At 43.3% G+C, this 26,538-nt stretch overlaps 1 protein-coding gene across 1 annotated transcript; it reads right to left on the bottom strand.

The window, feature by feature from the left end:
• Positions 1-4: 4 nt before the first annotated feature.
• itga3b (integrin, alpha 3b) lies at positions 5-24,565 on the bottom strand. Its single transcript, XM_035612700.2, has 26 exons — positions 24,167-24,565; positions 12,144-12,271; positions 11,023-11,105; positions 10,528-10,777; positions 10,224-10,322; positions 9,890-10,094; positions 9,239-9,432; positions 8,714-8,802; positions 8,485-8,621; positions 8,091-8,174; positions 7,927-7,994; positions 7,575-7,717; positions 7,294-7,440; positions 7,087-7,184; positions 6,571-6,739; positions 6,313-6,387; positions 6,139-6,218; positions 5,797-5,874; positions 5,552-5,654; positions 5,051-5,227; positions 3,984-4,109; positions 2,936-3,049; positions 2,635-2,733; positions 2,412-2,537; positions 2,053-2,208; positions 5-1,695 (listed from the first exon to the last, which is right to left on the bottom strand). Exons 1-25 carry the CDS (start codon positions 24,340-24,342, stop codon positions 2,098-2,100), a joined length of 3,159 nt encoding a protein of 1,052 aa, XP_035468593.1. The 5' UTR covers positions 24,343-24,565; the 3' UTR covers positions 5-1,695; positions 2,053-2,097.
• Positions 24,566-26,538: the final 1,973 nt, after the last annotated feature.

The raw sequence follows: 26,538 nt of genomic DNA, 5'->3' as shown, positions 1-26,538 counted from the left end.
AATGTCATGGTCACAATTGAACTCCACAGATTGTGAAAAACAATTTAATTACATTGAAACTGTACAGTTAAAAAAACAAAACAAAATAATAACAAGACCACAGAGAGAATAGAGTTTGTGCATTGGTTTCAGCCCTTCCCTCTTTACTCACAGAGTCAATGGAGCCTCTGTAATAGCCACAGCCGCAACAGAGTAGCTGTGGGCTCTCAGGTAGCGTGGACTACAGCAGTAATGCAACACTTAGTCCCTTCAGAGATGGTTCAGTGACTTGTCTTCTTCTGATCCTGTTTATCGCCAGAGCTGCAGGTTGGCAACAGTGTCTCGGAAATAATCCGAGTCTCATTTTACGGACAAAAGTACAAAGCTTAGGGACGGTGAAACAGCAAATGCAAATGGCATATTCATTGACTCAAATAGTTAATTTATCATAACTTGTCAACATATGCAATTCATGATTGTATTTATGATAACTATCCATGCTGAAGCTTATAATGTCAAAGCTCCAGACAGATATAATACCATGTGTTCTTTAATCCAGTGTTGTGACGACTCGCTATGTGTGATATATTCAAAGATATCCAGCTAGATTAATTCCTGCAATAAATGCAAAACACTGAAATAAATAATAATCAAACGATCCCATGATCTTATCTTCAAATGTTGGATTATACAAACAAAAAAACCATTTCTTTTTACTGTGTTGCTGGGGTGATTGGATGACTTTAATGGAGCGGAATCTAATGTGGGCATTTTAAGCCTGTCCTGCTGGGTTTTAAAAGGTTATTATTCACCACTGAGTACCACTTTTTCTCCGTACCTGTCTGTATATATTCCCTCAACCAGGGAAGTAATATTTCTATGTAGTTTAGAAAATGTTCTGCAAATGAGAGTTTAACCACAGCTGCGTTTGAGATGCTAGTGCTATGCAAAACACTGACATGGATTCCGGTCAACATCTTTTAAGTGCAGTTGGAAAATGATCTGAAAAATGACTAATGTACATTTGAAACTTGTCTGCCTTATTAGCCTTCAACCACTGACCACAAAATGGACCTGAGCAGGAAGGGCACGAAACAATCATAGAGAAAATCAATCGACTCATCAACCAATCAGAGTGAAAGACAGATATGGTGCAAATAAACACTAGGAATGTCCAATCACTTTGCTCAAAAAGAAAAGAAAAGAAATGATAGTATACATGCAAACAGAGTTCAGTACATAAAATCCTGCAACGTAAATCAAAACAATTTACAAATTACTCTTGAATGCAACCCCAGTTCCAATATACAACACTGCATTCTTCAAAAATACTTAACAAATTACAATCTCTGAAACAAAAATATTCAGTATATTGCACAGAAAGAGTGGATGAAATCTAACAAAAAGTTTGAAACAAAGAGTTTCATAGTGAAGGCTTTATCCATGGTCCGTGCACTGCAAAGTCCATGTGGCTCAACCGAGCCCAGTGCTCTTTGTTTGGCCCATGCCAGTGTGACACAGAGTGGTTCAGGGTTCAAAGTTAAGGCCTCAGTAGTAGTAATGCTGCATCTCTGTCCAGTTGGTGATCCAATACTTTTTCTGTGGTTCCTCCAGCTGAAAACCCAGATTGAATTGATAGCGCTCAGCCTTGCGAATTTTCACCCCCTGGTGCTTTGGCATCATCCGGTAGTAGATCGCTCGCTTAAAGAATCCAAGCTGGAGGAATGGGAAGAGGGAGAGAAGGAGGTGACATCAAAGAGGATGCACTTAAGTGGCACGAGAGCTGGGATTAATGACGGCTTGAAAAGAAGATTTAGGATTCAGAGGCTGAGGAAAATTAGGTTAGGTTAAGAAACAGAACCACAAGTGAGATAAAGTAGTGAAAACAAAAGTCATCAGCTGTGCAATGCACAGTACTAGTCTGAAAGGGAAACAGAAGAACTGTTAGTTACGGCAACTAGAAGATGCTGGTGTAAAGAGACAGAAGGTGAAGTAGGAAGTGGAATCAGGACCCAGGCTTAGTGCTGCCATTAATGGTGTCCATAGAAAATCCATTTGAAGGGGTGTTTTTACCCAAAAGCCCCACTGGTGTGTGCTGTTTGGGGACCCATGGGGGCCTCAGTAGTCCTCAGTCAACTTCTCTGTCTCAGATGGCTGGATCTTCATCTCAGCCTTCTGGGCTTTGGCCTCATACATCTCCCTCCTGCTGGCCCGCTGGAAGAAGCCACACTATGGGTGGAGGAGGAGGAGGAGGAGGGTGCGTGGGGGAAGGGGGTTAAATGAAAGGTTAGACTAATGGCTTGATATGGACGCTATAGATGTCCGATGAACGGCTCAGAGGCTATCATATTACCCACAGAGTACTGTAAGTCTGTGTCTGCAGATACATGTGATACATGACGTGATTAGTGTAGAATGAGTTGTAGTCTCACCTTCCAAAGAATAATAATAATGATTCCAAGGAGTACAATTCCGGCTACTGCTGCTGAGATGATGATCCACAGTGGGAGCTCATATGGTATTTCCACTCCCTCCACAGGTTCTATTTCTACCGTGAACTACGAGAAAGGAGGAGGCCGTCAGGTAAAATCCTCATCCTCATCATCATCATCATCATCATCATTACCATCATCATCATCATCATCATTTACGTACCATGGTGGTCTGACTATCCATCTTGATGGTTGGTTTATCTGTAATGAGCTTCAGTGTGGCTTGGCCTCTGACTGTAATTCTCAGAGCATTGGAATAGTCCTGCAGGAACACACACACACAAACACACACACACACCATAAAAACATGTCATCATCAAAAAAGTAGAAGGTTGTAGCTGCCCATAATTTCAGATACATTCTTTGACACCCGAGTAAGGAAAAAGATCGAAAAAGATCTGTCTAGTTTGTGTGTGTGTGTGTGTGTGTGTGTGCGTGCTTTTGGCTGCAGCTGGCCAACTTACCTCTAGCATTGTACTGTTCCACAAACGGGACTGGACGTAAATCTTGGCTGAATCTGTCATGTTGAGCAGTGGGCAGCTGAACTTCACGCATCTTGCTGTCCCCTTGGAGCATTCCTTCAATACACGACGAGAAAGAACTATTACTGTGAACAAGTGAACACGTGAAAAACTACACTATTTTGGTATTGTAGATTTTTCCTGGTAACAACATTACCAGAAAGTATGTAATAAGTCTACAGCTTTGGAGCCCTGATGGTTAAAGGGGTAGTAAGCAAAATCTGGAGAGAGTTTGTCTCTCTCTGTTGTTGTTGTGATTTTACAGCACGGTCCGGGCCACGAACACGCAATCTCGGGTATAGGGAGTCCGACGCACTAACCACTAGGCCAAAACTGCGCAAAAGTTGCAACGCCACCCGCGAGCACGTCTCTTAGCGTGTCGACGAGTGTTGTTTACAAACTGCACTCGCAGTGTTGTGTGCTGTGGTCCGCACCATTTTTTTGTTTTTCGATTTAGAGAGCCAGGGCTGAGCCGAAACGCCAGATTTTTTTTTCAGCGCACACAACCGTTCGCAGATCTTTACAAACGTGTATTGCTTTAGAATTGTGTACTTGCCCCTTTAGGTTAGGTTCTATTGTTACAGGAGTTCAAGGAAGATAACATTGATAAAATGATGTACTATAGTATACTGTATGATGAGTGAAAGTAGGCCATTGCTAGTGCTGTTGAGCCAACGTGTCTCAAAAAATATTGGATGGATTACCATGCAATATTAAAAAATATAGATTTAGCTACATTTTTCGTTATTACTTACTATGCCATTCAGTTCTTATTTTATGAAACTTGATTAAACTCATCACTTGCTCAGTATATAATAATGTAACATCCCTGTGCATAATCTACTGGAAACAGAGAATTGTAAAGTCTGTATCTAAAATTGCTGCACTACCATTCCTCTGCTCTCTGCTGAACAGGTGAAATGTGAAGACCTCACTCTGACGATCGAATCTACCACTTCAAATGACGCGTGAAGACGGCTCCATTTCTTACCAACAGGTAAGTCTCTTTCCGATGAGTGACCAGTGAGATGGTAGCCTGCGGCTCAACGATTTGTGGTTGGGTCGTGTCGTCCACCACGATCTGCCGTTTAGTGCGCTTTGGTCCACTCCCTGACGACTGGAGGACACGAAGGGAAGGGAAAACAAAAGAGGGAAGCAGAGGAGACAGAGACGTTACATCAGACGGTTATTCGTAATTACTGGTTTTGATAAAGACATCACAGAATTCTTCTCAGAATAGCAGTGTCATTTACACTGTCTATATGCAGGCCACACAAATTACGATTTTCCATTTGGGGCTTTGTGAGGTTTGCATGAGGCGACACGTTTTTTCCAAAATGTATTTCTGGACAGCTGTGGTTTGGGTCCGAGATAATTTTCACACCACTTTTGTGCTGATGTTTACTCCTACTGCTCAGACTGCTTCACTTCACACTGACGTCAGCATGACTTTCAACCCAAGTCACAATTTACTCTTGCTTGATACGAGTGCAGTTCAGTACAATTTCCCAAAGATATCTAGGTGGTAAAAATGTACAGAAATAAAAACCATGTAGCATTGCTCTTGGGATGGGAACTGCTGACATTTATCATTTAGCAAAAGTTAGCGTACAAACCAAGACGTTAATCAAGTGAGAAATAGAGTTCATTTTTCATATATAGAAACGGACTTATTTTTGCAACCAGTGGAGTCGCCATCTGCTGGTCATTCCAGAAATTACAGGTTTCAGGCATTTCCACATTGCTGCTTCACTGTCCATTTTTACATACAGTCAATGGTTTTAACATGCTAAACACAGATGCTTAATGTGTCATTGTGAGCATGTTAGCGTGCTGACATTATGCAACATTTTCTGAAAAGCTGTGAAGCATGAGAGATCCGACGTAGGAAAGATTATAAGAGAAGAACACGATACATATCAAAGGTCCAAGGCTGAAAATCAACGCTGTCAGTGGCTTTCTAGCTCAAACACAGACACAGATTTGTGTATTTTTTTTTAACTAAGCAACTAACTGTGTTCATGAACGGCATCCCCAGCGCCTTTAACAGAGCCTTACAGTTAGGTTAAGCACGTTGACAACTGCTTCAGCAGGGTTACATTCCATCTCGGATTCCCCCTTGATGACAATCTTCGTCAGGTACAGCAGCCACTTGCCGTTGGCTACCTCGAAGGGCCACTCAAACTCCACAGCCAGGGTCCCCAGGTCTCCCAGCGGCTGCCCCCTCATATTCACCTAGTAGAGAAAATAGTCAGCAGCACAAAAGAAAAAAAGGAATTCAGACGAAATCAAACCCATAGTGCAAAATAACAATATGGTGTAAAATAACAGTCAGTAGCTTTGTAACTCAAATAGTATCCGCCCATGGCCATGCTTCCACCACAAACCATGTCTCACATAACAATCCTTTCCCCCTGCAATATTAAAAGTCTGAAGACTAAAAGTCTGCCTCAAAAACTGGGTGGGGGTGGGTGAAATGTGGCTGAGTAGCACACACATTCTTGATACAACGTACAGTCTTGGAGGTCTAATATAGCCCGAGTGGTGTCGGTGACTCACATTGAAGGTGAACTCCACCAGACTGCCCACGTCACTGGTTTTCACCATGGCTGACTCGCCCATCACTGTCCCACCGAATTGTGTTTGCACCAAGGCGTTCACTCTGGACAGGGTGAGAGATAGAAATGATTGTACACTGCGCCAACAAAAAGCATGATGCGGAAGATAATGTGATGTGACATTTTGCGCTTCAGCTCTCTCGTGTACATACAGTACGTCACGAGTCGTTAGGTAACGGCACTCACGTGGAGAAGGAGGGGAGAATGGTGTTTTCAATCAGCAGGGCCACAGGCACAGGCTTCAGGTCACTCTGTATACTAAGACTGAAGAAAACAAACCTTACTGGACCAATGCATCGGAGAATGTACGTCCACAATAACAGTACCACTAACAATTAAAACGCAACTTTACGTTTCCAAGTTAAAAAAGTAAAAGGTTAGGAACAGTGGCAAAATGCTGTACTGTTAAACTGGGACCCAAGTGGAACCAAATGTGGATATAAATTGTGAATTTAAAAAAGTGAACTGGTACAACTCTTTTGGATGCTTTAGCCCTTAGATATGCATCTCAAAATCTGCAGCACTTACGTGGACAGAAGCAGCTGGGACTCGATCTCTTGTGTGTACAGATTAATCCCCGTTGTCTCAAACTTGAGGGCAAGTGACACCTGATGATGAAAACGAAGCAGTGGACTGAGAATTATAACAAACCCCATCTCGGGGAGAGGACGAATAGGTCAATCTCCATGAGAGCACACTCACGTTCCCATTGCCTTTGAGTGGATTACCCAGCTCACAAATCACTGTGGTGTCCAAACGGCATTCCACATCATGGTCCTAAACAAATACGTCAGCATATTAAAAACAGTGTGTGCTATGTTCACACATTAATGGTAGACAAAATCTCTAAGTCTAACAGCGGGAATTTGTGATCTTGATAAAAGGATTTAAGACTTGGTCAGAGGAAATGAGGAACAAATGGACATTTCTCAGTTGACTGCTGCCCTCCAGTGGACGTACCATTGACCTGACGCCAGAGTAACTCAGTGCGTCGGGGATGGTGATGTTGAGCATGGCCTGATGGGCGTCCTCGCCCAGCTTCCCCCCGGTAGCAAAGTTAGTCACCTCCACCATCAGCCTTACTATCTTCATATTGCTGTTGAACTGAAGTACCTGGAATTTACCATGCCTGGACACAGACAGCACGTATTATTCATTGACTCATTTTTAAAATATTGTTTCTTTAAAGGGTGTAAAGATTCTATTAGACCAAAACCTTTAATACAAATGTCACGCACAAATATTTCGGTCTAAGGGAGAAACAGCTAACCTGACTGCGTCCAAAAGTAACTGGTCGGATTAAACAAATGAGATACAATGTGTTACCTCCCTCTTCACAGTCTTTATGTTACGGTTATGCTTAACAGCTGCTGGCAGTAGCTTCAGTCATGACAGTGGAATCGATCGTCATATCTAACTCTTGGCAATCTAAAATAGGGTTTCTGTGAAGGATTCATTTTCAGAATTTCTTTTCACCTTGGGTAAGGCTTATTGTCATCGTCAACGAACTGGGCTGTGAGCTGCAGGTTGCTGCTGCACTTGTTGTCTGTGCCACACTCCTTCTGAAAGCTAATCTGCAGGAAAAAATCACAACACACCTTATAGAGGGACCATCACATATACATGTGCTTCACAATCTGCGTTATATAACATATGGTCTATGAATACGTCACAACACTGCACCTCAGTTCTCTGGGTGAGTTTCTGCTCCTGGCTCATAACTGGGAAGGAGTCCAGGTTCTGCAGGGAGCGTCTGGATTTGGGTTTTTGTTCATGCAAGGACATGTTGAGGAAAAAGACCACTGGCTCCAGTTTGTCCTTCACGGGCTCCTGTAAATTCATCCCAGGAATTTAACACCAGTCCAAAAATGCACAAGACTTGCAACCGCAGCTTTTCAGTCAACAAAAAGCACATTTACACAATTGCCACACACATACATAGCATAAATTTGTTGAAATCTTACCACTACAAACAGGGTTAGAGTTTTACACATGGACTTGGAAGAGGGCAGACTCAGGAAGCCGGTGTAGGAGTCACCATAATTGTCCTGGAAACGAACTCGAGGGCTTCTCCTCTCCATGTCCGCCTTCACTGTGTACTTCACCGCTTTAGTGGAACCACATACAGTATATTAAGTCTTCAGTTGATCAAACAGTAGTTTAGGACAATGTAAAGAATTCACATCTTGTTAGTAGCCTGTGGGTCGATATTTATTCAAATTTTAACTATAGCATTCGATTCAATATTGAAGCCTTTATTTATGCTTCATGGTTCATGAACAGATTACGAGTCTGTAAAAAAAGAAGACTGCTTACTGATATTTCTCTTGAAGTCTTTGTTTCCATTGCTCAGAGTGAAAGACATACATAGTGTCGCTGTAATACTGTAAAACACAAACAGATGTTAACACATTTTTTTTTAAAAGATAAAATGAGAATTTGCTCAATTTAGAGTGAGATATTCTGAGGTGACATCTCACCATGGGTTTTTTCCACACTGTAAATGGTCCACAATCTTAGGCTCGACAGTGAAGACCTTGGCTAAGTGGATGACTGGCCGAGCTCTGAACACACAAAGAATGAATAAAATTGTAAGTTATATCATCACATGACAAAAGTAAACCTATTTATTATTTATACCGGAGACAAATACAAGCAATAGTTCTGACTATACTGCACATAATCCATCTTGTATATTAAAAAATTTACCAGTTGAAAACTTTGTCCTTCACAATGTTGCTTTTTTAAAAGCATGGGTTTATTAAAATATATTAAAATATTTCATAAGCCCATAGTTCACAGAACTTTCTTGATATATTAGACATGTACTAATATTTTAACGGAATGTAAAAACGAAACCAGTTTTTTTTTTACCTGAGCAGGGCAATGCGGTCATCCAGTGAGCCAACTAAGATGTCAGGGTAACCGTTGTCATCCATGTCCAGTCCTCCATTGATGGAATAGCCAAAAGTCTGGAATATGTCCTTACCGACTGCCTTTCCTTGAATCACCTACAGATTGCAACAAATACATACAAAACAATAAATCTGGGCCCTGAGCGACTATGCCTGAGGCGCATCCATGGCATAAAGTCAGATATTACCTGACTGGGCATCTCTGAGATTCCCTTTTTACTTCCCATCCATATGTAGACCTTCCCTGTGTCGTGGAATGGAGCTCCAACTGCAAAGTCTGCAGACAGTAGCAGAATTAAATATCTCAAGGTAACAGGCAAATGCAGGCTGCTGAAAACAGATTAGGAAAGGTCAGTGTATGGAGCGTGTTAGCCCTCTAGGTGGCAGTAATGCTCCACATTACAATGAGGAAATTTTATACAGCTTTAAAACAGACTGAAATGCAACTCGGCCCATTATGTTTCCCCGCTGGGGTAATTGCGTAGCAACTGTGCATTAAAACAATCATACAAAGTCTTAAACCAATGTTTCCCCTCTACACCAGCAGATCAGAAAAAAATCCAATCAATAAAATGGACTTCAAGTCCTTGCCTCATTCATTTCAATCTTAGTGATTTTTTATCAATGAACCTGTAGGTCTGGTTGCAGTTATTTATTTATTTTTGACTTTTGAATCATTGTTTTTTTCACCTAAATTGCGTACACAGACGTACCTGGGAATCCATCTTGATTGACATCACCAATGGCAGCGACCGCAAAGCCAAACCCAGAAGCCGCCGGGCCCTTCAGCACCATGCTGGCCTTCTTCTGGAAAGATCCATTCTCGTTCATGAAGATGTACACGGCTCCACCATGATCGTTCATACGGTCAAAGTAAAAGGGGGCACCCACAATCAGGTCATTCCAGCTGACAGAGGTGAAAGGAAACATCCAGGAATACATATTATTATACCATTTTATATTTATAATCCTTGTAATTGTAACAAAACATTCCGTACATATTCAAGTCCCGCATATCCATCAAGGTTGAACTCGTGCATTACATTGTGGCACATGATTTCATGATGATGTCATGATGAAGGGCTTATCTGAGCTACTGAAAGGACAGGTTTCCTGCCATCTTAGCTCACATATATATCAGCGTCATACATTCTCTGCATAACTGGGCACATCACAGCTACAGAGCATTCGAACCATGAAGCATGTCAGGAGGACATTTGGGATTACTGTCAAACTAAGGACATAGTGTCTAAAAAAAAACAAATTTCTTTGATTCCATGCATGTGTAGTATGAGGTTAAAACAAGAAATAACTTCCTTAATATAATTTTTTACAATCACACTATCAAATGTAGAGAAACGCACTCGTCATTGTTGAGGTCGGTGACAGCCAGGCTGCTTCCAAAGTACGAGCCCACTTGTTCCCCGGGGATGATGAGCACCGGATCAATGGCGTTGTAAGTCTTTGTCCCGAACACCACAGAGCCCTTGGACTCGTCCCTGGGAGACCCCGTCACTACACTGTAGTTGTCATGGCTGAACAGATTCTTCGCCTCAAGAACTGAATAACCTGTGGCAGAAAGCATCAGAGAGTCATTGTTAAACTGCTATGTCCCTCTGTTAAGGTAATAGAGGTCTATCCAACGATTTTATAAATGACACGATGCAAAAACACACTCAACGACGACTGTATATTCACCAATATAACTGTATCGTCTTTTCATCTGGCCAAAGCCTTTGCCTATAGAGTCCCAAGCATTCTGTGGATCCGGATCTCTCCATGTCACATGAACATTTCCTTTAAAATAAAAGCAGGATGAGAAAACAACGTTAAAATCTGCTTGAGGCACAATCAACAAGTTTCCCAGACATAGAATAATCCTGGTGTCAGACTAACACTAGGTAGCTTTGGATGTTTTTATTATCCGTCTGTGAAAACCTGCCCATTATTTAAATGAAAAAGCCAAACACATTCTTTTTGGAGTTAACTCTTCAGTGCCCACCTTGCCACACGAAGCTGCCAGGGGCACCGATGTAGACATCAGTGTCTGTCATGCCGCCTGAGATGCCCATGTTACACATGCCCTCGAGCTCCATGTTGAAGTTGGGGTTGCAGACCTCATAACTGTAAGTCTGCCAATCATCGTTTGGGTCATAGGTCAGGTCATTACTCCTTACGTAGCACTTCCCTACCATGCGCCGCTGCTCCTCCGTGCCACTTTGGATGATCTTCACGTACCGATGTCCACACGCCTGGACACCAGAGAAGAGTGTGTGTATTCTAGGATGTTCTAGATGACTCTACTAATCCTGATTCACAAATTATTGCAACAAGCACAGTGTCATCTGGGACAACAGTATGAATTTTGAATCATGACATTTTAAAGGTTTCCTCTCACTCCGCATCACCCTCATTGTTATACAGTAAAATATACTATATTCTGTACAAATGTAACCTTTCACACCGACAAATACAGTAAAATGAAGTGTCATCTCACCAGCACGCGTCCCGACAGCTGGTCCCTCTGACTGGCCACTGTCACCCCCAGCCACATGCCCTCCACCATCTCAGAAGGATTTGCTAAGAATGCGTCAGAAGGGTTGGCGGAAATATTGGCAATTACATTACAGGGTTTAAAAGGTTACTATCAACATGCAAACAGAGAGCAAAAAAAACTAAATCCAGATTTAGGTTTAACATCCAGATCATGGACATATTTTGTCTTATATTTTCCAAAAGAAAGTATTGTCAAAACCGAACAACCAGGTTTCTATTGTCATATTATTATTATTTTTTTAAATCACTTATTATGATTATTATCATGATCACAGTCACAGAAAAACCAACCCAAACAGTAAAGCATAATTCCGCCTGGATCGTGCCCTGACAGATATTAACCTCAAAAATGTGCTGTGGCTGCAGCAACAGCCATTTCGAGCTCAACATTAAAAGAGATGAAGAATCCTTTCATTACAGTTCTAACTGTATGTTTAAGCCTCCGGGGGGGCTGTGGAACAGCAATAAGTCTATCAGTTAATAACCTTCAATTCAGAAACGATGCACTTTCAGAGTTCGTCATGCAGGTGAAGGTAAATGATCCTGCATAGAACAGGACATGTTGGGGAGTATAGGCTCTGAGATTGTTTTCTCACACTCGCTCTGTCCTCAGTGAATAAAGAGGAAGTCATCTGATTATCATTTGCACGTTGTTTCCTCAATTTAGTGATAAGGGAACTCATTGACTCATCTACTCATCCACTCAGTAACATGACCTGTGCTGAGACACTTTACTATATTACTTGCATGTAGCTGCCATCAGAGTCACTTATACAGATTAAGTCCATTTAATGAGTTTTGAGCTTAACAATTGATCAAAGGATATATTTGATAAATGAATAATTGGGAATGTAATGCTTGGTGACATATGTCAAAGAGGATGTGAATATCTGTGAATTTAACAGCTTACAGCTTCATCGTGGAGCTTTTTGTCTGTTCTTTTCTTGATCATTATCTTCTGTGAGAATTGCATGAAACTCATTTTATAATGTTTGTGTTTTTTCTTTGTTTTTATCTAGTTCTAGCGGCATGTTGACAGCATGTTGATGGCATGTGACTTACTTGTGCTGACCAGGTCCATTCTGGAGCAGTCGGCGGTGTCAGTGGTAATGGGACAGGAGTAGACAGCACCAGTTTCATTGACATTTTTTAAAGATGTGGCTTTCTCTTTGGGTGCACCTGTAAGAAGCCTGAACACACACACAGAGAGAGAGACAGACAGAAAGAGCGAGGCAGAAAAAGATTATTACGGGCAGATCTTATCAGAGTCGTGACATGCTGTTAGACAATACAAAGCAGAGACAGAAGCAGCAACATAAAGAAGTGAGACGATTTCACAGATAATCCTGCTGGTCTCAACACAGCAGAGGTATTCTGCAGGTTCATGTTCCAGGTTTTTGGATCTGAACAACTTCTTCTTCAATCCAGCATTTAACAATGTGACACTTTGCCCTTCTAAAATATATGAATTTTGTCAAGGATGACACTGAGACTTTGAAAATGTATTCAGTTCCACAAAAAGGTGGAAGTTGGGACGAGCGGAGCAGTCAGAGCATGACCCGTAACAAGCCTGGGCACCACTTGCACAAAGACAGACACGCAAACTAGCCTTTTGGTGATGGACCTGATCTTTTTGTCCACTCACCCAGACACTCCCTACATCAGCACCTTTTAACACACCACAAAACTTTGAAGTATAGGGATTACCCCCACCGCCAGGCCCTGCGCTGGGACACGCTATTTACTGTCAGCACAAGATTTATTAGGCCCACTTTGTAGGCAGAAGGTGCAGACAGTCCTGTTTTCTCCGTGTATGTGTGTGTGTGTGTGTGTGTTCATGTGTGTGTGTGTGTGTGACACATGGTCTGCTGTGCTATGTGGGAAATTCTACAGTGGTATATATGCGAGGAATGTCGATCTTTTCATCCAAAACCTCTGAAAATGCTCGTGGCTCGAGGTTAAAGTGGAGAATGGTGAGTCAAGCTCTTAGTCAAGCTTGTGGGTATATTGACGGCAACTGCGGGGTAGCTACCTTCCTCATACGCACTGATAAGCAGGAATAAATTCAGATAATGGTTGTAGACTTAAGAGTGAGGTCATTGTGAGTCAACGCTGCATTGTTCTAACGTGAAGATAGATTATTGTTCTGAGTTGAATCATGACAAATTGTCGAATAGATTCTGTAAATTCTTTTTTTAAATTGTATCACTCCTGTTATGGAGTGTTATCCATGTGGTGAGTGAGGTGGTGTACCAGCCTCTACCACCACCTTTATGTAGACAAAATGCCCCCATATATACTTGCAATCTAAACCTGAGAACATCTACAGGGCCCAGCGGTAACTTTTACCCTTCATTACAACCAGGAAGGAGAACAAGTAAATTGGTACCAGACGTACAGAACTATATGAAAGTATATCCAGAATGTGTCTTCTTGCTTTTTTATGACCACAATAACATCGTTAAATTTCATTTTTTTTTCATTCATCGTCTACCGCTTTATCCATTTAAGGGTCGCGGGGGGTCGCTGGAGCCAATCCCAGCTAACATTGGGCGAGAGGCGGGGTTCACCCTGGACAGGTCGCCAGCCTATCGCAGGGCCACATACAGATACGGACAATCATTCACTCTCACATTCACACCTACGGTCAATTTAGAGTCTCCAATGAACCTAACCCCATTCTGCATGTCTTTGGAGTGTGGGAGGAAGCCGGAGAACCCGGAGAGAACCCACGCATACACGGGGAGAACATGCAAACTCCACACAGAAAGGCCCTGGTTGAACCGGGATTCGAACCCAGAACCTTCTTGCTGTGAGGCGAAGGTGCTAACCACTACTCGTTAAATTTTACAATGAATATTTTCTGCTTATGCCTGCAACAGGTACAATTGGCCCTTCTTTCCAGATGTTCATCGTCCGCAACCAATCACTCATCTTGCCTGGGTGGAAACGACCAGAAAGAGGCAAACTGGCCTCTGAGGGCCAGCACTTTTCAGTGGACTGGGAGGAAGTGGCTGTGACTCAGGTAATCATTCAGTGGTAGTACGAGTGTGCATGTGTGTGTGTGTGCTACGGAAAATGTAAGCATGTGAGACGGTAGGCACTTACATGGCTTGCCTTTCTTACTATAGCCGGTGAATCAAAAGTCATGGCCACCCAATGTGTTTTTCAGCTGTGTCTCAAAGCACAGACTCACAAGGTTAGCCACCGTTGTGGGAAAACCAAGACACATAACGTAGGGCATGAAGTAACCAGAAATAACAGGGCCAACGCACAGTAAAGCTCCTATCAAACACTTAAGAGACCGGTTGGTGTGAACTTTGCTCGCACTGAATAGCGAATGAGGAGGACCGGGGCCCAAAGTCCAGTGCTAATCACACATGATTCAATGGGAGGCTTGGGTAATCTCGGTCGGCAGAGCGCTTTCTTGTAGCAAACCAGGGGGAGAGAGAGTTCGACGTGCTCTCGTAACACACACCCCGTCGTCTTACTGTCCCAGCAGAGTCACACGGGTCACCTGTGTTTGTTGTGGAGAGTCGGCCCTGCAGATTGATCAGGTTTTACACGCAGCTTTTACAACTTTTCAGCCTGTTAAAAGCTGGTGTAACAGTCTTATAATTGACGTGGGAAACACTTGAATTAAAGGAACAGTTTGCCGTTTAGGGAAATACGTTCATTTGCTTTCTTGCAGAGAGTTCGATGAGACGATTGATACAGTTGTCATGTCTGTATGGTGCATATGAAGCTATAGCCAGCAGCCAGTTAGTTTGCTTGACAGGCGGAAGGGGGAAGCATGAATTCGCTTTGCTACCATAATGACTAAAAGATTCCACTAAAAAGCTTTTTTTTTCTCCGATTTGTGAACCGATTTTCGGCTTATGTGAGAGGATTTTGAAAGGATTTCAGTCTTCAAACCCCCCGAACATGAAAATGACCACAACCTGAGTTGTAAACTGGTGACTCATGACAGCACATCTCATATCCTGTCCTGTTGCAACTGCAACAATGTGTGCTCTCCTCCCATCTACCTCCCTGCTCATCACCGCCTCATAAACATGCTGAGTGGCCCAGGGAAGGGAAGGGAAGGGAAGAGGGGCACCCAGCAGCTGAATTCCAACTCCGAGGACATGTTGAAATTCGCCCCCCTCTACCTACGAAGGGATCCGGACGGATGACTAAACCAAACATTTACTGTGGCAAACACGCCCAGCTAAGGTGAGAGTGGCTGCATTCTTGGAATCAGGAATAAGAAACTCTCCAGAGGAAGGAAGTCAGACGAGCTTTTTCATGTTGATAGCAGTGGTGTTTTACACAAATAAACGTATCTACTCATCTCATCCCACTGAAGCCTCTGACTGAACCGAGAACACAGGAGCGGGAGGTATTGAAAAAGTGAGGCGGTGGCTAGGACGAGGGCAAAAAGGGTGATCGCTCCCTGTCTCGCAGAAAGACAAAGAGGGCAAAAAAACAGAGATCAGTCGGTTTGATACGTTCAAATTAATTTGTATTTTCTCATACTCTCCAGCGTACCTGACTATTCCAGACTCAGAGTAACACCAAGAAAACCCAACTTAATCAAAGAAGACTGAAACCTTTTGGATGACATCTTCCCTCCATCCCATAGGCTCGAGTGGGACTAACAAGAAGAGACAATGTGCGGTCATGTTTACAGAGGAGCAAAGTGCACCCTCATTCATCTTCATCTGGGTCCAGTCTGAACAAGACTGCGATGAGACACATGATAGGTGAAAGTGGGTGCCAAAGACGGCGAGATTGATTGAAATGAGAATTAGATAAATTTCTGTCAGCTTGCTTGTATATTTTTGCCTTACGCAAGTGATTGATCATGTGTCCGGAAAAGGCTTAGGGCGACCTGTTTGTCACAGGGTGTGGCTGTGGCCCCTCAGGGCAGAGAAAAAGAAAGAATCTGTAACCACATGTAAGAGAACCTCAGGGCCTGTGTTTCACTATGAGCAAGGCAACTCCTTTAACTCTGGGGAAGATGTAGAATATATACAATTTGAGTAGAATTTCATGATTAGTCCGATATCTCTGTATTTCAGGAATCACTCTTTCTACAATGTTGGAACAGTTTACTATAATTTCTTTCGGTGAATCAAACTTCTTTGAGAAAAAACACAACCAAGCTCAGTTTTCTGAACCAGTCATGACCCTGCTCTACTACATCACAGGGAGCAGCCACAGGTCTTCCTCTTCTGCAATCAAAAATCTGACGCTTCAGGCTGCTTTCGTACAAACCCACTGGAAACAAGGCGACGCACGTAACTGTTGCCCCTGGTTACAATGTGCTGTTGCACAAGGATCCAGAGAGAGGATTGGATGGACAGATCTGTAAAACTGTTTTTAAAACTTTTAACTGATCTCTGTATGAGGATTTCCTCCACATAAAAGTGCACATGAGTTGGTTTGTCATTTTGCTAAATGCTGTAGCTGCCTTTGATTAAATTCAGGAGCTCGAGTGCATATTCACAGTTTGATAACACACAGCCAGAGCCCACACTTGTCTTCAAATGGCTGTGCAGAGAGTTAATCGGCTGAAGAAAAGAAAAGGCCTTCTGTACATGTAAACTGTTTTGGATAACAGTGAGAAACAGACCTTCACCTTCACTTTAGATGACTGACATCACTGTCATGATAGGAACAAAACTAGGACTTATTTCTGTGTTATTAGATGCATCTGCATGTTGAAGAATACTCTAGTGAAACTAAGGTGAATATGAATCAAAGGGCTTTTCTCTCTCATTGCAACACACAAAATTACCAAACAAGTACAGGCAAGGAACAGACGCACAAAATGCGATTAATCCTCACACTCAATTCTAAATTCATTTAACGCACGCAGACACACAAACACATTCGCCTTCACTGCGTCCTTGATATTTGTCAAAATGGTATAAAGCTATCGCACTACAGGCAACTCATAGTGACTCCGGGGGAAACACTGCCACTTAGACCCACTGAGCAAATAAATGGAGATAATATTGAATGGAGTGACTCAATCTGGAGATTGAATTAAGCATGGGGACAAGAGGAGTAGGGCCGGGATGGAACTCGTAATGACTTAACTGAAAGATGAGAGGATGGTTGATTTAGGCACAGTGTGTTACAGCGGTGTCCGCAGTACAGTAAGGGGACGTTAAGTCACATGATGAACACGTGCACATGTGAAGCTGTGTGTGTGTGTGTGTGTGTGTGAGCTCCCGGTCTGGTTTCGTTATTCTACAACTGCACTCTGATTAACCCAGTTCTTTGTCATTTCAGGAAACAGTCTCACAAAGCAGTAGGTGGGGTGGAGGACGCACGTTGCAGTCATACTATTCACAGCGAGCACGCCTTGCTGTTGCCACACTAGCGATGTGCCTGCACGTGCATGAACGCGGCTAACGGATGAGTCGTCTCTGGACAAACAGTGACCTGACAGTATCGACCTGCTGCAAGTAGCGAAGTGTTAGTCACTCAGACCTTCACTAATAGCACCTGTGTGCCGTGAGCTGTGACCACAAGGACTGAAAACTATGGTATATCATAACTAATATAGCAATAAGGATGTGTGTGTGTGTGTGTGTGTTAACTATATGATTTTCCAACTAAAACATGAATAACATAGTGTTTCCAAGTTAAACTTTGTCAGAATGATGATGAATTAGGACAATAATTATTGGTGAAAGCAAGGCCGGTAGGGGACCAATAGAAGCGCGGATGGTCCATAGCCATTACACTGTGCTATCAGTTTTAACATTATAATGACAACTTTAAGCCAAAATAAAGTTGTGTATTTCTGCTTTAATAAAAACAATAAAAAAGGCCCCACTGGTAGGATACAGGCAGAAGAATACAACTACATTTTCATCTTTTTTTACCATTTCCAAAAGCCTCGTACGACATTTCACAGTATAACTGTTGTCATCATGTTTGACGATCGTCCTGCTGATCAAAAGAGGGAAATGCCACGCAGCAACAGGTTGTGTTGAATAAAACGAAATATCGCTCTGCACCTTCGCTGCACACAGACACACATGAACACCAGTCTATCAGGGTGTCACAGCTGGGCAAACATCCTGTTTGAGGACCACCATCTGCCACGGGTGAAACAGTAACAAGAGAGCAAACTTATTTAAACCCAGTGCGACAAACTAAACATGGCAGGTCGTCCCCCGATAGTAAACTAACTCACTTTTCATTAGCACCGAGTAAAACCATGTCTGACAAGGACAATGTTAATTTGGCTTATGTCCGGAGGTGGGCTGCTTACTATATGGCCACCCGGTGTCTGCTGCTGTCGCTGGATGAATGATGTCAGACTGCCTTCCACTGCTCCACACACACACACACACACACACACGCACACACGCACACACGCAAGCACGCACGCACACATGCACGCACAGCTGGACTCAGTCTGGATGTTTGTCAGTGACCCCACATCACACCAGCACACATTCATCCTGCAGACTCACATCATGCAGCCAAAGCAGAATTCACAAGAGACTCACAGTATCAGTAACAGTATTGCCATTAACATTTTGACCCCTGCTGCATATAAAGAGAGGGGGGGAGAGAGAGAGACCTTGGGGGTTTACAGGTGGACTATACCTCACAGCTATAATAGAGCTGAGAACAACAGTGGTAGCGTGCCTGCTAAGTGCCAAGTTTTTCACTCACATATTACTCAGCTTATATAAAAGCGGTGCAGGTGTGTGCATGAAACATCAGTTTTTACCTGTTGAAACTTGGAAAACCTCCAATCAAAGACTACCGGAGAAGATTGTTATTTCGCCATTTATCACTAAACTACGTAGAAAATAGTTAAAGGGCATTTAAAAAAAATAATTTCAGCAGATTACGTATTCTCAAGGACCACGAGATACCCCAATACGCTGAATTCTGCATACACATACCAAGTGTAAACCAATACTTCAGGATCATTTCCCCTTCAAAGATGATAAATGGCCTGAAGAGACAAAGGTTCACAAGCATATAGTTTTCCTAGCTACAGGTAACCATCATTAGCCCAGAGGCCAGCGACACCAGCTTTTCCATGCTGTTTCAGGGCATTTGTACAACCAGGGGGGGAAAAGGGGATCTTTTACATTTTTGTTAGGACAGAAACAGTCCTCGCTGCAGGTATCGCCAATGAAAGCCCCACCATAGAGGATCTCCTCTGTGGAAATTAGCAGGAGGCCCCGAGGTCCCGCTGGAATCCATTTCAACATGTTATTAGACGCTGTCATTCACTCTGCTGCTGCACAAAATGCAACCCCGTGCCATTACCAACGGATTGGATACAGGCAATAAATAGCACAAAGATTAGGGCCAGTCACCATGGACGAACATGCACTTGTCTTGTACTGTTTACGTATCTTGGTCTAAAACCTTTAATAATCCCCAACTACTGTACAAACCTGGTTCGAAATACTCTCTTAATTCTTAATCAATAAAGCATTTGTAAATGTAAATGATTATTAATCCTTTAATTACAACTTATAGACACACAGTCTGTAAAGAGCATCTTAAAATAAAAAGGTATCCAGCAATAAAAACCATAAAATTAAGGAAAAACTAACTTACTTACTTGATTCAAACAAATAAGCTCTGTTAAAGTTTTGTCATATAACCTGTAAGGGGTTTAGCATTTGACACAGTATTTTGTGTAGCTTCCAAAGCAGTGAAAACAATATCGCGTTTTAATAAAATATAGTTATCAAGTGGCAACCCACGGTGATGCTGTTTCGATACCTTGAGTTTAGCATTATGCCCAGCGCCATCTTGGGTTTTTTTGAAACCAGAAGTAACTTCTTTTGGAGGAGCAGTTGGGGTAGTCTGACTGAGAGCCCGTCCTTTGCATGTCCAGCTACACCTGCGATCTACATCCATTGGACGGTACTAGTTGTCAATCACGCTGTGTCCACGCCCCAGTGCATGTCTATTATACTCTAAATGGGATCATAATTTTCTTAATGAACATAATGCTGTAAGAAGACTTGAAACTAGCGGTTGAGACCATAAACTCCTTGGGAAAATGTGTACTGACGTTATGGATCAAGTGAGAAGTAGAGTCATTTCCACATAGACTTCTTTAGAAACTGACTTCTTTCTGCAACCAGTGGAGTCGCCCACTGCTGGTCATTTGAGAGAATACAGGCTTCAGGCACTTCCGCATTGGCTTCATTTTCCGGAGTCTACGCCCATTTTTCTTTACAGTCTACATGATAGTTATATACAATACAACTTCAACAGATATAAAACAAAATTCAGTGCATATGTAACAGCAAAGTATGTAGTATGAAGAACAAATGTCCATCGAATGGAATTTGTAATGCTTCCTTTTCAAAGAGAGTAACAACTTCCGCGACAGGCTCTCGCGTAAGACATGTATGAGGGTCTAATACACAACATGGGATTCTTATCGGAAATGTTTCACTGCGGTGTGACACTGGTTCTCTGACAGACCTACTTCAGAGGCAAAGACCACTTGCACTTTGTGTGACGAGGAATGTTGGATCATGGCCAAGTTGGACACCTGCGTCATTTACATTAGCCCGTGCCACATATTGTAATGAAATATTACACATTAGGTCGTTCGGTTGATGTTGTACTCCAGAAATCTTCTTTTGAGTATTATGCTGCTTGAGTCCTTTGCACATCGTTCACAGTGCTGTAGAACGGCTTTTCAAAGCTCACAGACCAAGCACAATGCCATACTTCCAGGCTGAGGACTCATTCATACTTCTTCCTGCTGTGAGAACGCGCTGTAGCTCACATGAATTTGAGCTGTTTGCTCTCATAGCTTAGGGAGCAAACTCTCTGCAGCCACATTTCGAGCCCTCAGCGGGTATTCAGTTCCATCAGAGCATGTTCCTGTGCATGTTCAAACTGAACATCCGATTGTTTGCGACTATAAACCTTACAGCCGGTCGACCAATCTAATATGCACCTCCCAGCAGAAAGGGGAAGGCACTGTCAAATTAAATGGCTGACTTTCATGGCCCCGGGCCACAGCAGTCAGACAGAGATGAGCTGGAAAAGCAAAGGCACTTCAACTCTGATTAAATATTCATCAGTCAGAGTCAGAGGAATTAAAATCTTTTACTCGGATCGCGGCAGTTCCCATCTATAAAATGAAGGGATTTTTGTCGGCTGCATGGAATTTTTAATTTTTTTTTTGCTTTCTAGAGTTTTGGTGAGAGAATTGTGAAGTGTTCCCGAGCAGTCCCCAGAGTCATCATTCTCACCCCTGTCTTGTCTCAACCTGAAACCTGGCAGGTTGTGACTGTGCAGAGAAGGGTAATACATTCCAGGCATACCTTGGGGTCAGGGGACTGGAAGAGCCAATAGGTGGCCAGCTGACTGCCCAGTTCCTCCTCCCCGCTACAACAGAGAACAAAAAAGAAGCTCTTTTTAAACGGGTGATTCAAAGAGAAGAGGGGGAGTGAATGCCCTGTACATATTGGCCTCAGGTAGCTTATTCTGGTGCAGCCCTTCCCCAACTAAGTTAGTCAACTAATTGGTCATGTAGGCTCCCAGAATTCGAAATAGCTGCCAATACATTTTTTAATTGCTTCTGCTGAGCCAAGATACATTGCTAGATTCAGGCTAATTCGATAATAGCCTACATCTTAAAAGATGCAAAAAAACTTTATTGCATTCACTTAATTGTAGAACTGGGAGTGGTAACTCTCTGTCTTCACTTTTTTCTTTTCCTGGACTCTGTTTGACTAATTCATGAAGAAAGAACAGCCACTTTGAAAATCTACGTGTACATGTCACGACTGGTTTATGTGCACAGTTCTTGCATTTTTCAAATATTCCCACTCTTGCTCGCTCCATGAGAGGAAACCTGGGGAAAACAGCTCTGTGGTGCCGCGAGACAGATATGGGGCCACAAAAGAAGCCAGACAACACAGAGGAAACAGACGGGACTGTAAAAGCAGAACAACAAACATGGGATTCGCCACCAAGACATTTTTACTGTATGTGTCCTGACAGGATCACAGGGTACATGGACAGCTAGGTCTGACTACTGGAAGACAGTCTTTAGTGAAAACTGGTGGCCCCACAGATTACAAGTTTAGCCCGATAGAGAGGGCACTCGTGAAACAGGAGGTGCTATTGAAGCAAATGAACACGCTACAATTCCTACATTTAATGAGACATGAATCCTTGTGTTGAACCGATAGGAAATTCAGAGTTCTGAGTTCCAAGAGCTCTTGGTTGCATGTGTGTATGTTAACTACTTACTACTAACTCTGCCTGAGAGGGCAAATGTTTCCTCGTTCTTTTTAAATCTGATATAATCTGGCTCCTTCAAATTAAGAAACAGACCACGCTGACATTAAACAGCAAGACAAACAAAAGTGTGTTCCTCAAATTAAAAGAAATAACCCTGCAATTTTGGAAATACGCTTGAAAAGATCTATTCCACTCTCTTTTTTCTGTACATTAAATATGTACCTTCAGCCATCAGCAGGTTAGGTTTATGGTCAGGTCATATTTGGTGTAAAAGATACTGTATGATGCTCATAAAGTAGAACTGAGCACACATTAGCTTTGGCCTCTTCCCTTGCAGACAGAACAATGAGACTTTTTACATCCTCTTTGTCCCAACAGGCCTCCAGTCTCATTACCACAGCCTTGCGTCCCCCTTCTTGGGTTGCAGTCTGTGGACAGTGACTCTGTCCCTTTGGGGCCAGGGCCAAGATGGCACATTGATCTTGTGTCAGATGGACACTGCTATCCATTCTATTAGCTGGGGAACACCTCTGTAATGCACACCAGTTCACCAGTTGACAGAGAGCAGGCCTTATAAACCTTACATACACATTCCCTTCGCTGGTGACAACACAAGAGGAAGTGGGCCCGGGTTTGCAATTTTCTTCCTGCATTGCTCTTCAAAGCAGAACAAGGACACAGATAACAGCAATGAACACGCTGTGTGATCATGGATGCGGAAGGACGAGGAGGGGGGGCCGCTGTAATTGGTCCGAGGGAAATCCTACACTAAACAATGATACAGTTTGAGGGGCTTTCATAGAAGGCGCTGAATAGGAAGACAGGAAAGATGTGTCCTCGAACACAAACTATTCCAACAACAAGAATGTTAATCCTCCCAAACGCTCTTAAATCCATACGAGCATCCATGCCCTGGTAATAACAACCCATACCAGTGTTTCAGGCAAATTAACGTCCTTTATTGCGAAATACAAACTCCCTTGTGTCTCGGCTGAATTTGAAAGCCTAAGGGTAGGTGGACTATATAAGGACAGTCCTCAATGGTTATATACTGTAGTAAAAGATTAATATGACAAGCCATAAACTGATCTGAAATAACTTGTTATTAGTTGTTAGTTGTTCATTTTCCATGACAACCTTGAAAGCTCAGGTGAGCTCCGAGCTGCGTATAAGTTCACCTGGCCCAGCTGTTTCACAGGAATTATGAAAAAAACTTTATCGCTTAACAACAAAGACACGTTTATATGATACATCAAGACATGTCGGCCGAAGACAAAATGAAATTAAAAAAAGGAGATTCGTGTAAAATTGCCCCAGAACGTTATGCATTGATTTATGCTTCCACAGCTCAGACGCACCTCATACCATAACTTTATTTACAATGGCCCGTGTAACAACCCTCCAATTACGAGCCTTTCATGGGAGTCCTCATCACCTGCACAGCTCTCGAATACCCGTGGGACATATTTGTGATACACTTAACAATTGTCTATATAGGCCTAAATCAGTGCAGAGATTCAAACCGCTCCGATGTCTTACGGGGGGGGGGGGGGGGGGGGTGATGCGAAGGAAACCCTTGGAAGGGTTTAACAAGTGTGTAAAGAGCAGTTTATCAAACAGGCGGTGGGTGTTAACAACGCAGTTTAGACTCCAGAGCTCCGTCGCGGGGTTTTTGCGCAGCAAGTGTGCGCAATGTGTGGCGCAGAAAATGGTTGTTTGTCGTTACGCCTCGCGGTCCCAAGCAGGTGCGTAATGCCCGTTCGGCTGCGGGCCGTGTTTCCCCCAACGACGGAGAAGCGGAGCGGAGTTCGAGGCGCGCAGTGCCGATCACTTACAGGTGCTTTCCGGAGCCCTTCGTCTGTTGATGCAGAGCCACAGAGAATCCAAAGAAGCTCCCCTTGGCTCCCCCCTCTTTGATCACAGGGAACCGATCATCCACGTTAAATCCGCTGCAGGTTTGCGTCCACTGGCACACCGCCAGGGCAGCGCACAGGAACAGTCTTGGAGACATTGTTCAGGGCGCTTTTGTCTCGTCTCCACAGGTCCACGATCGGCGCGGCTCCGGCACGGCACTCTCCCGCACTGAGCTCCAACAGGTAGGCTGCCGCTTCACAGAGACCTCCCCATCGAGATCCGCCTGTCCCCCTTCGCACTCCAAAGTGTCCCAGCCCAGGTGTCGGTGTGTGCCTCCCTCTGCTGCCCTCCCCTGCTCCGTCCGTCTTCCTCCTCCCTCCACCCTCCACACCCACTGGAGGCAAGTGCACAGCGCAGAGCGAGGTCCGTGTGGAACCTCAGTCTCTCTCTCTACCCATCCCTCTCTCTCTCTACCCCCCCCCCTCTCTCTCTCTATCTCTCTCTCTACCCATCCCTCTCTCTCTCTCTCTCTCTCCCTCTCTCTCTCTCTCTACCCATCCCTCTCTCTCTCTCTCTCTCCCTCTCTCTCTCTCTCTACCCATCCCTCTCCCTCTCTCTCTCTCTCTATCTCTCTCTCTACCCATCCCTCTCTCTCTCTCTCTCTCTCTCTCTCTCTCTCTCTCACACACACGCGGGCACATTTTTGCTTCTCACCTGTTGAGCCTTACATTGGGAAGCAACAAGTTACAGAACAAGTTTCTAAAGGAAAATGAAGAAAAAAAAGCCAACCCTGAAAAGCCTAGATTGAACAGTATCGTGATGCTGTGGCACAAAATACAACAGCAGCAGACAGAGTATGCACTCAGCCATGTTATCACCTTATCACATTGTTGTAGAGTTTTTGCATAAAGTTTGCATCAGCTTGCATAAAAGTTTGTTGTAGGACTGTATAAGGTTAAACCTGGTTGCACCTGAATCCTCCCCCCCCTCCTGATTTAATTGAAATCTGGATATCTTTGTTATACCAGTAAATGTCTTGCATAACAATTCCAACTTGAATTCACATAACAAACTACATGTATGTTTTGTGGAATAAAGTTTTTTCATTCAAAAAATGTTTACATTCATCCACAAGAGGGGAGACAGACAAGCGTTTTAAACTAAATGACCTGTTTCAGTTGAGTTAACTCTGTGAAGGATGTTTTGTGTAGGAGGCGCTAGCCTCTATTATTAAGGTCAGCCCTCCTGATAAAACTCTTCCACTAATAGACGCAGGGCCCGCCCTCACATGAGCACTCTTGTGACAGCCACCCTCCCTTGCTCCATTGCCTATAGCTGGCTCCCAATAGGCAGTTCATTAAACCCTTAATCCCCTTAGAGAGTTCAAGGAAAAGGCCAGAATTTTTTTCAAAGTATCCTTTCCTTGCCATGAACCCCCCTGCGCCCCCTTTCGCTTTTTTTTTCTCCTCGTCTTTCTCTGGAACCCCCTGGTGTCGAGAGACCAGCTGCAGCTCCATCTCCTCCCTGTTTGCTTGTCCACAGCCAACATGCAATCTTTCATTGTGTCTGCTTTATTGGCCGACTCCTGGCTAAAAATCCGGAATCTCTGACCTCCTCTAATTGATGAGCGTAGCTCCCACTCTGCAGCTCCTCACGCTCCAGGAGTTTCTCTCACCCAGAGGGTTGGACTCTCCTCCTTCCCAAGTGAAATAATGCCCTGTGGGGAATGTGTAGTTCACTGTGCACATTCCACAACAAATGTTATCTTTGTGCCTCTAGACACACTGCTCTGTTCAGGTATTTCTATTTTGATATCGTCAGCTGGGTCATTACAGGCCCTGGTAAGGATCCATGGTCTATGTTAAATATTAGTACCCCTTTGATTCCAGCAAACAAAAAAAATGCATATTAGAAAAAAGTGAAAGCAAAAATAAGGTGCATTTTAATGAAATGTAATTCAGTACAATTGCCTTTTAATTTAACAACCCTGGGCTGTACATTTTGAACTCATCTTCATCACGAATACAGGCTTAAACTTTGCGTGTGAATGCTATTCAGCTTAAAGGTGAGCAAGCAACATACCAGTGTGTACAGTATCAACAGCCTGTTGCAGCCTTATCAAGGCATGCATCTGGAACTGCACTGACATTAAACAGATCCATGCGATCATTCAAATAAAGATCCATCTTGAACGCCCTGACCCAACACTAAACAACACGCGCCTCGAGAGAGACATTAGCAGGGAGGAATTTAAAACAAGCAAATCACAATAGATGAGCAATCTGACCTCCCCCTTTATTTTACTGGCTGATTCTCATGCCTTTCGCAAAAAAAGCTCTGGAGAGCACCTGAT

The sequence above is a fragment of the Scophthalmus maximus genome, chromosome 16 (assembly GCF_022379125.1).
Source record: "Scophthalmus maximus strain ysfricsl-2021 chromosome 16, ASM2237912v1, whole genome shotgun sequence".
NCBI lineage: Eukaryota > Metazoa > Chordata > Actinopteri > Pleuronectiformes > Scophthalmidae > Scophthalmus > Scophthalmus maximus.
The sequence above is the reverse complement of the archived record's forward strand: the minus strand, read 5'-3'. Positions and strand labels throughout refer to the sequence as shown.

What these genes read in the sequence shown, in the direction of transcription:
- itga3b (XM_035612700.2), bottom strand. Translation starts at nt 24,342, where the DNA reads ATGTCTCCAAGACTGTTCCTGTGCGCTGCCCTGGCGGTGTGCCAGTGG. An exon ending in ACCGACCTCAACAATGACGA is followed by an intron (nt 9,433 to 9,889) that starts GTGCGTTTCTCT and finishes CACCTCTGTCAG; the next exon opens with CTGGAATGACCTGATTGTGG. An exon ending in TGGATAGTCAGACCACCATG is followed by an intron (nt 2,538 to 2,634) that starts GTACGTAAATGA and finishes CCTTTCTCGTAG; the next exon opens with TTCACGGTAGAAATAGAACC.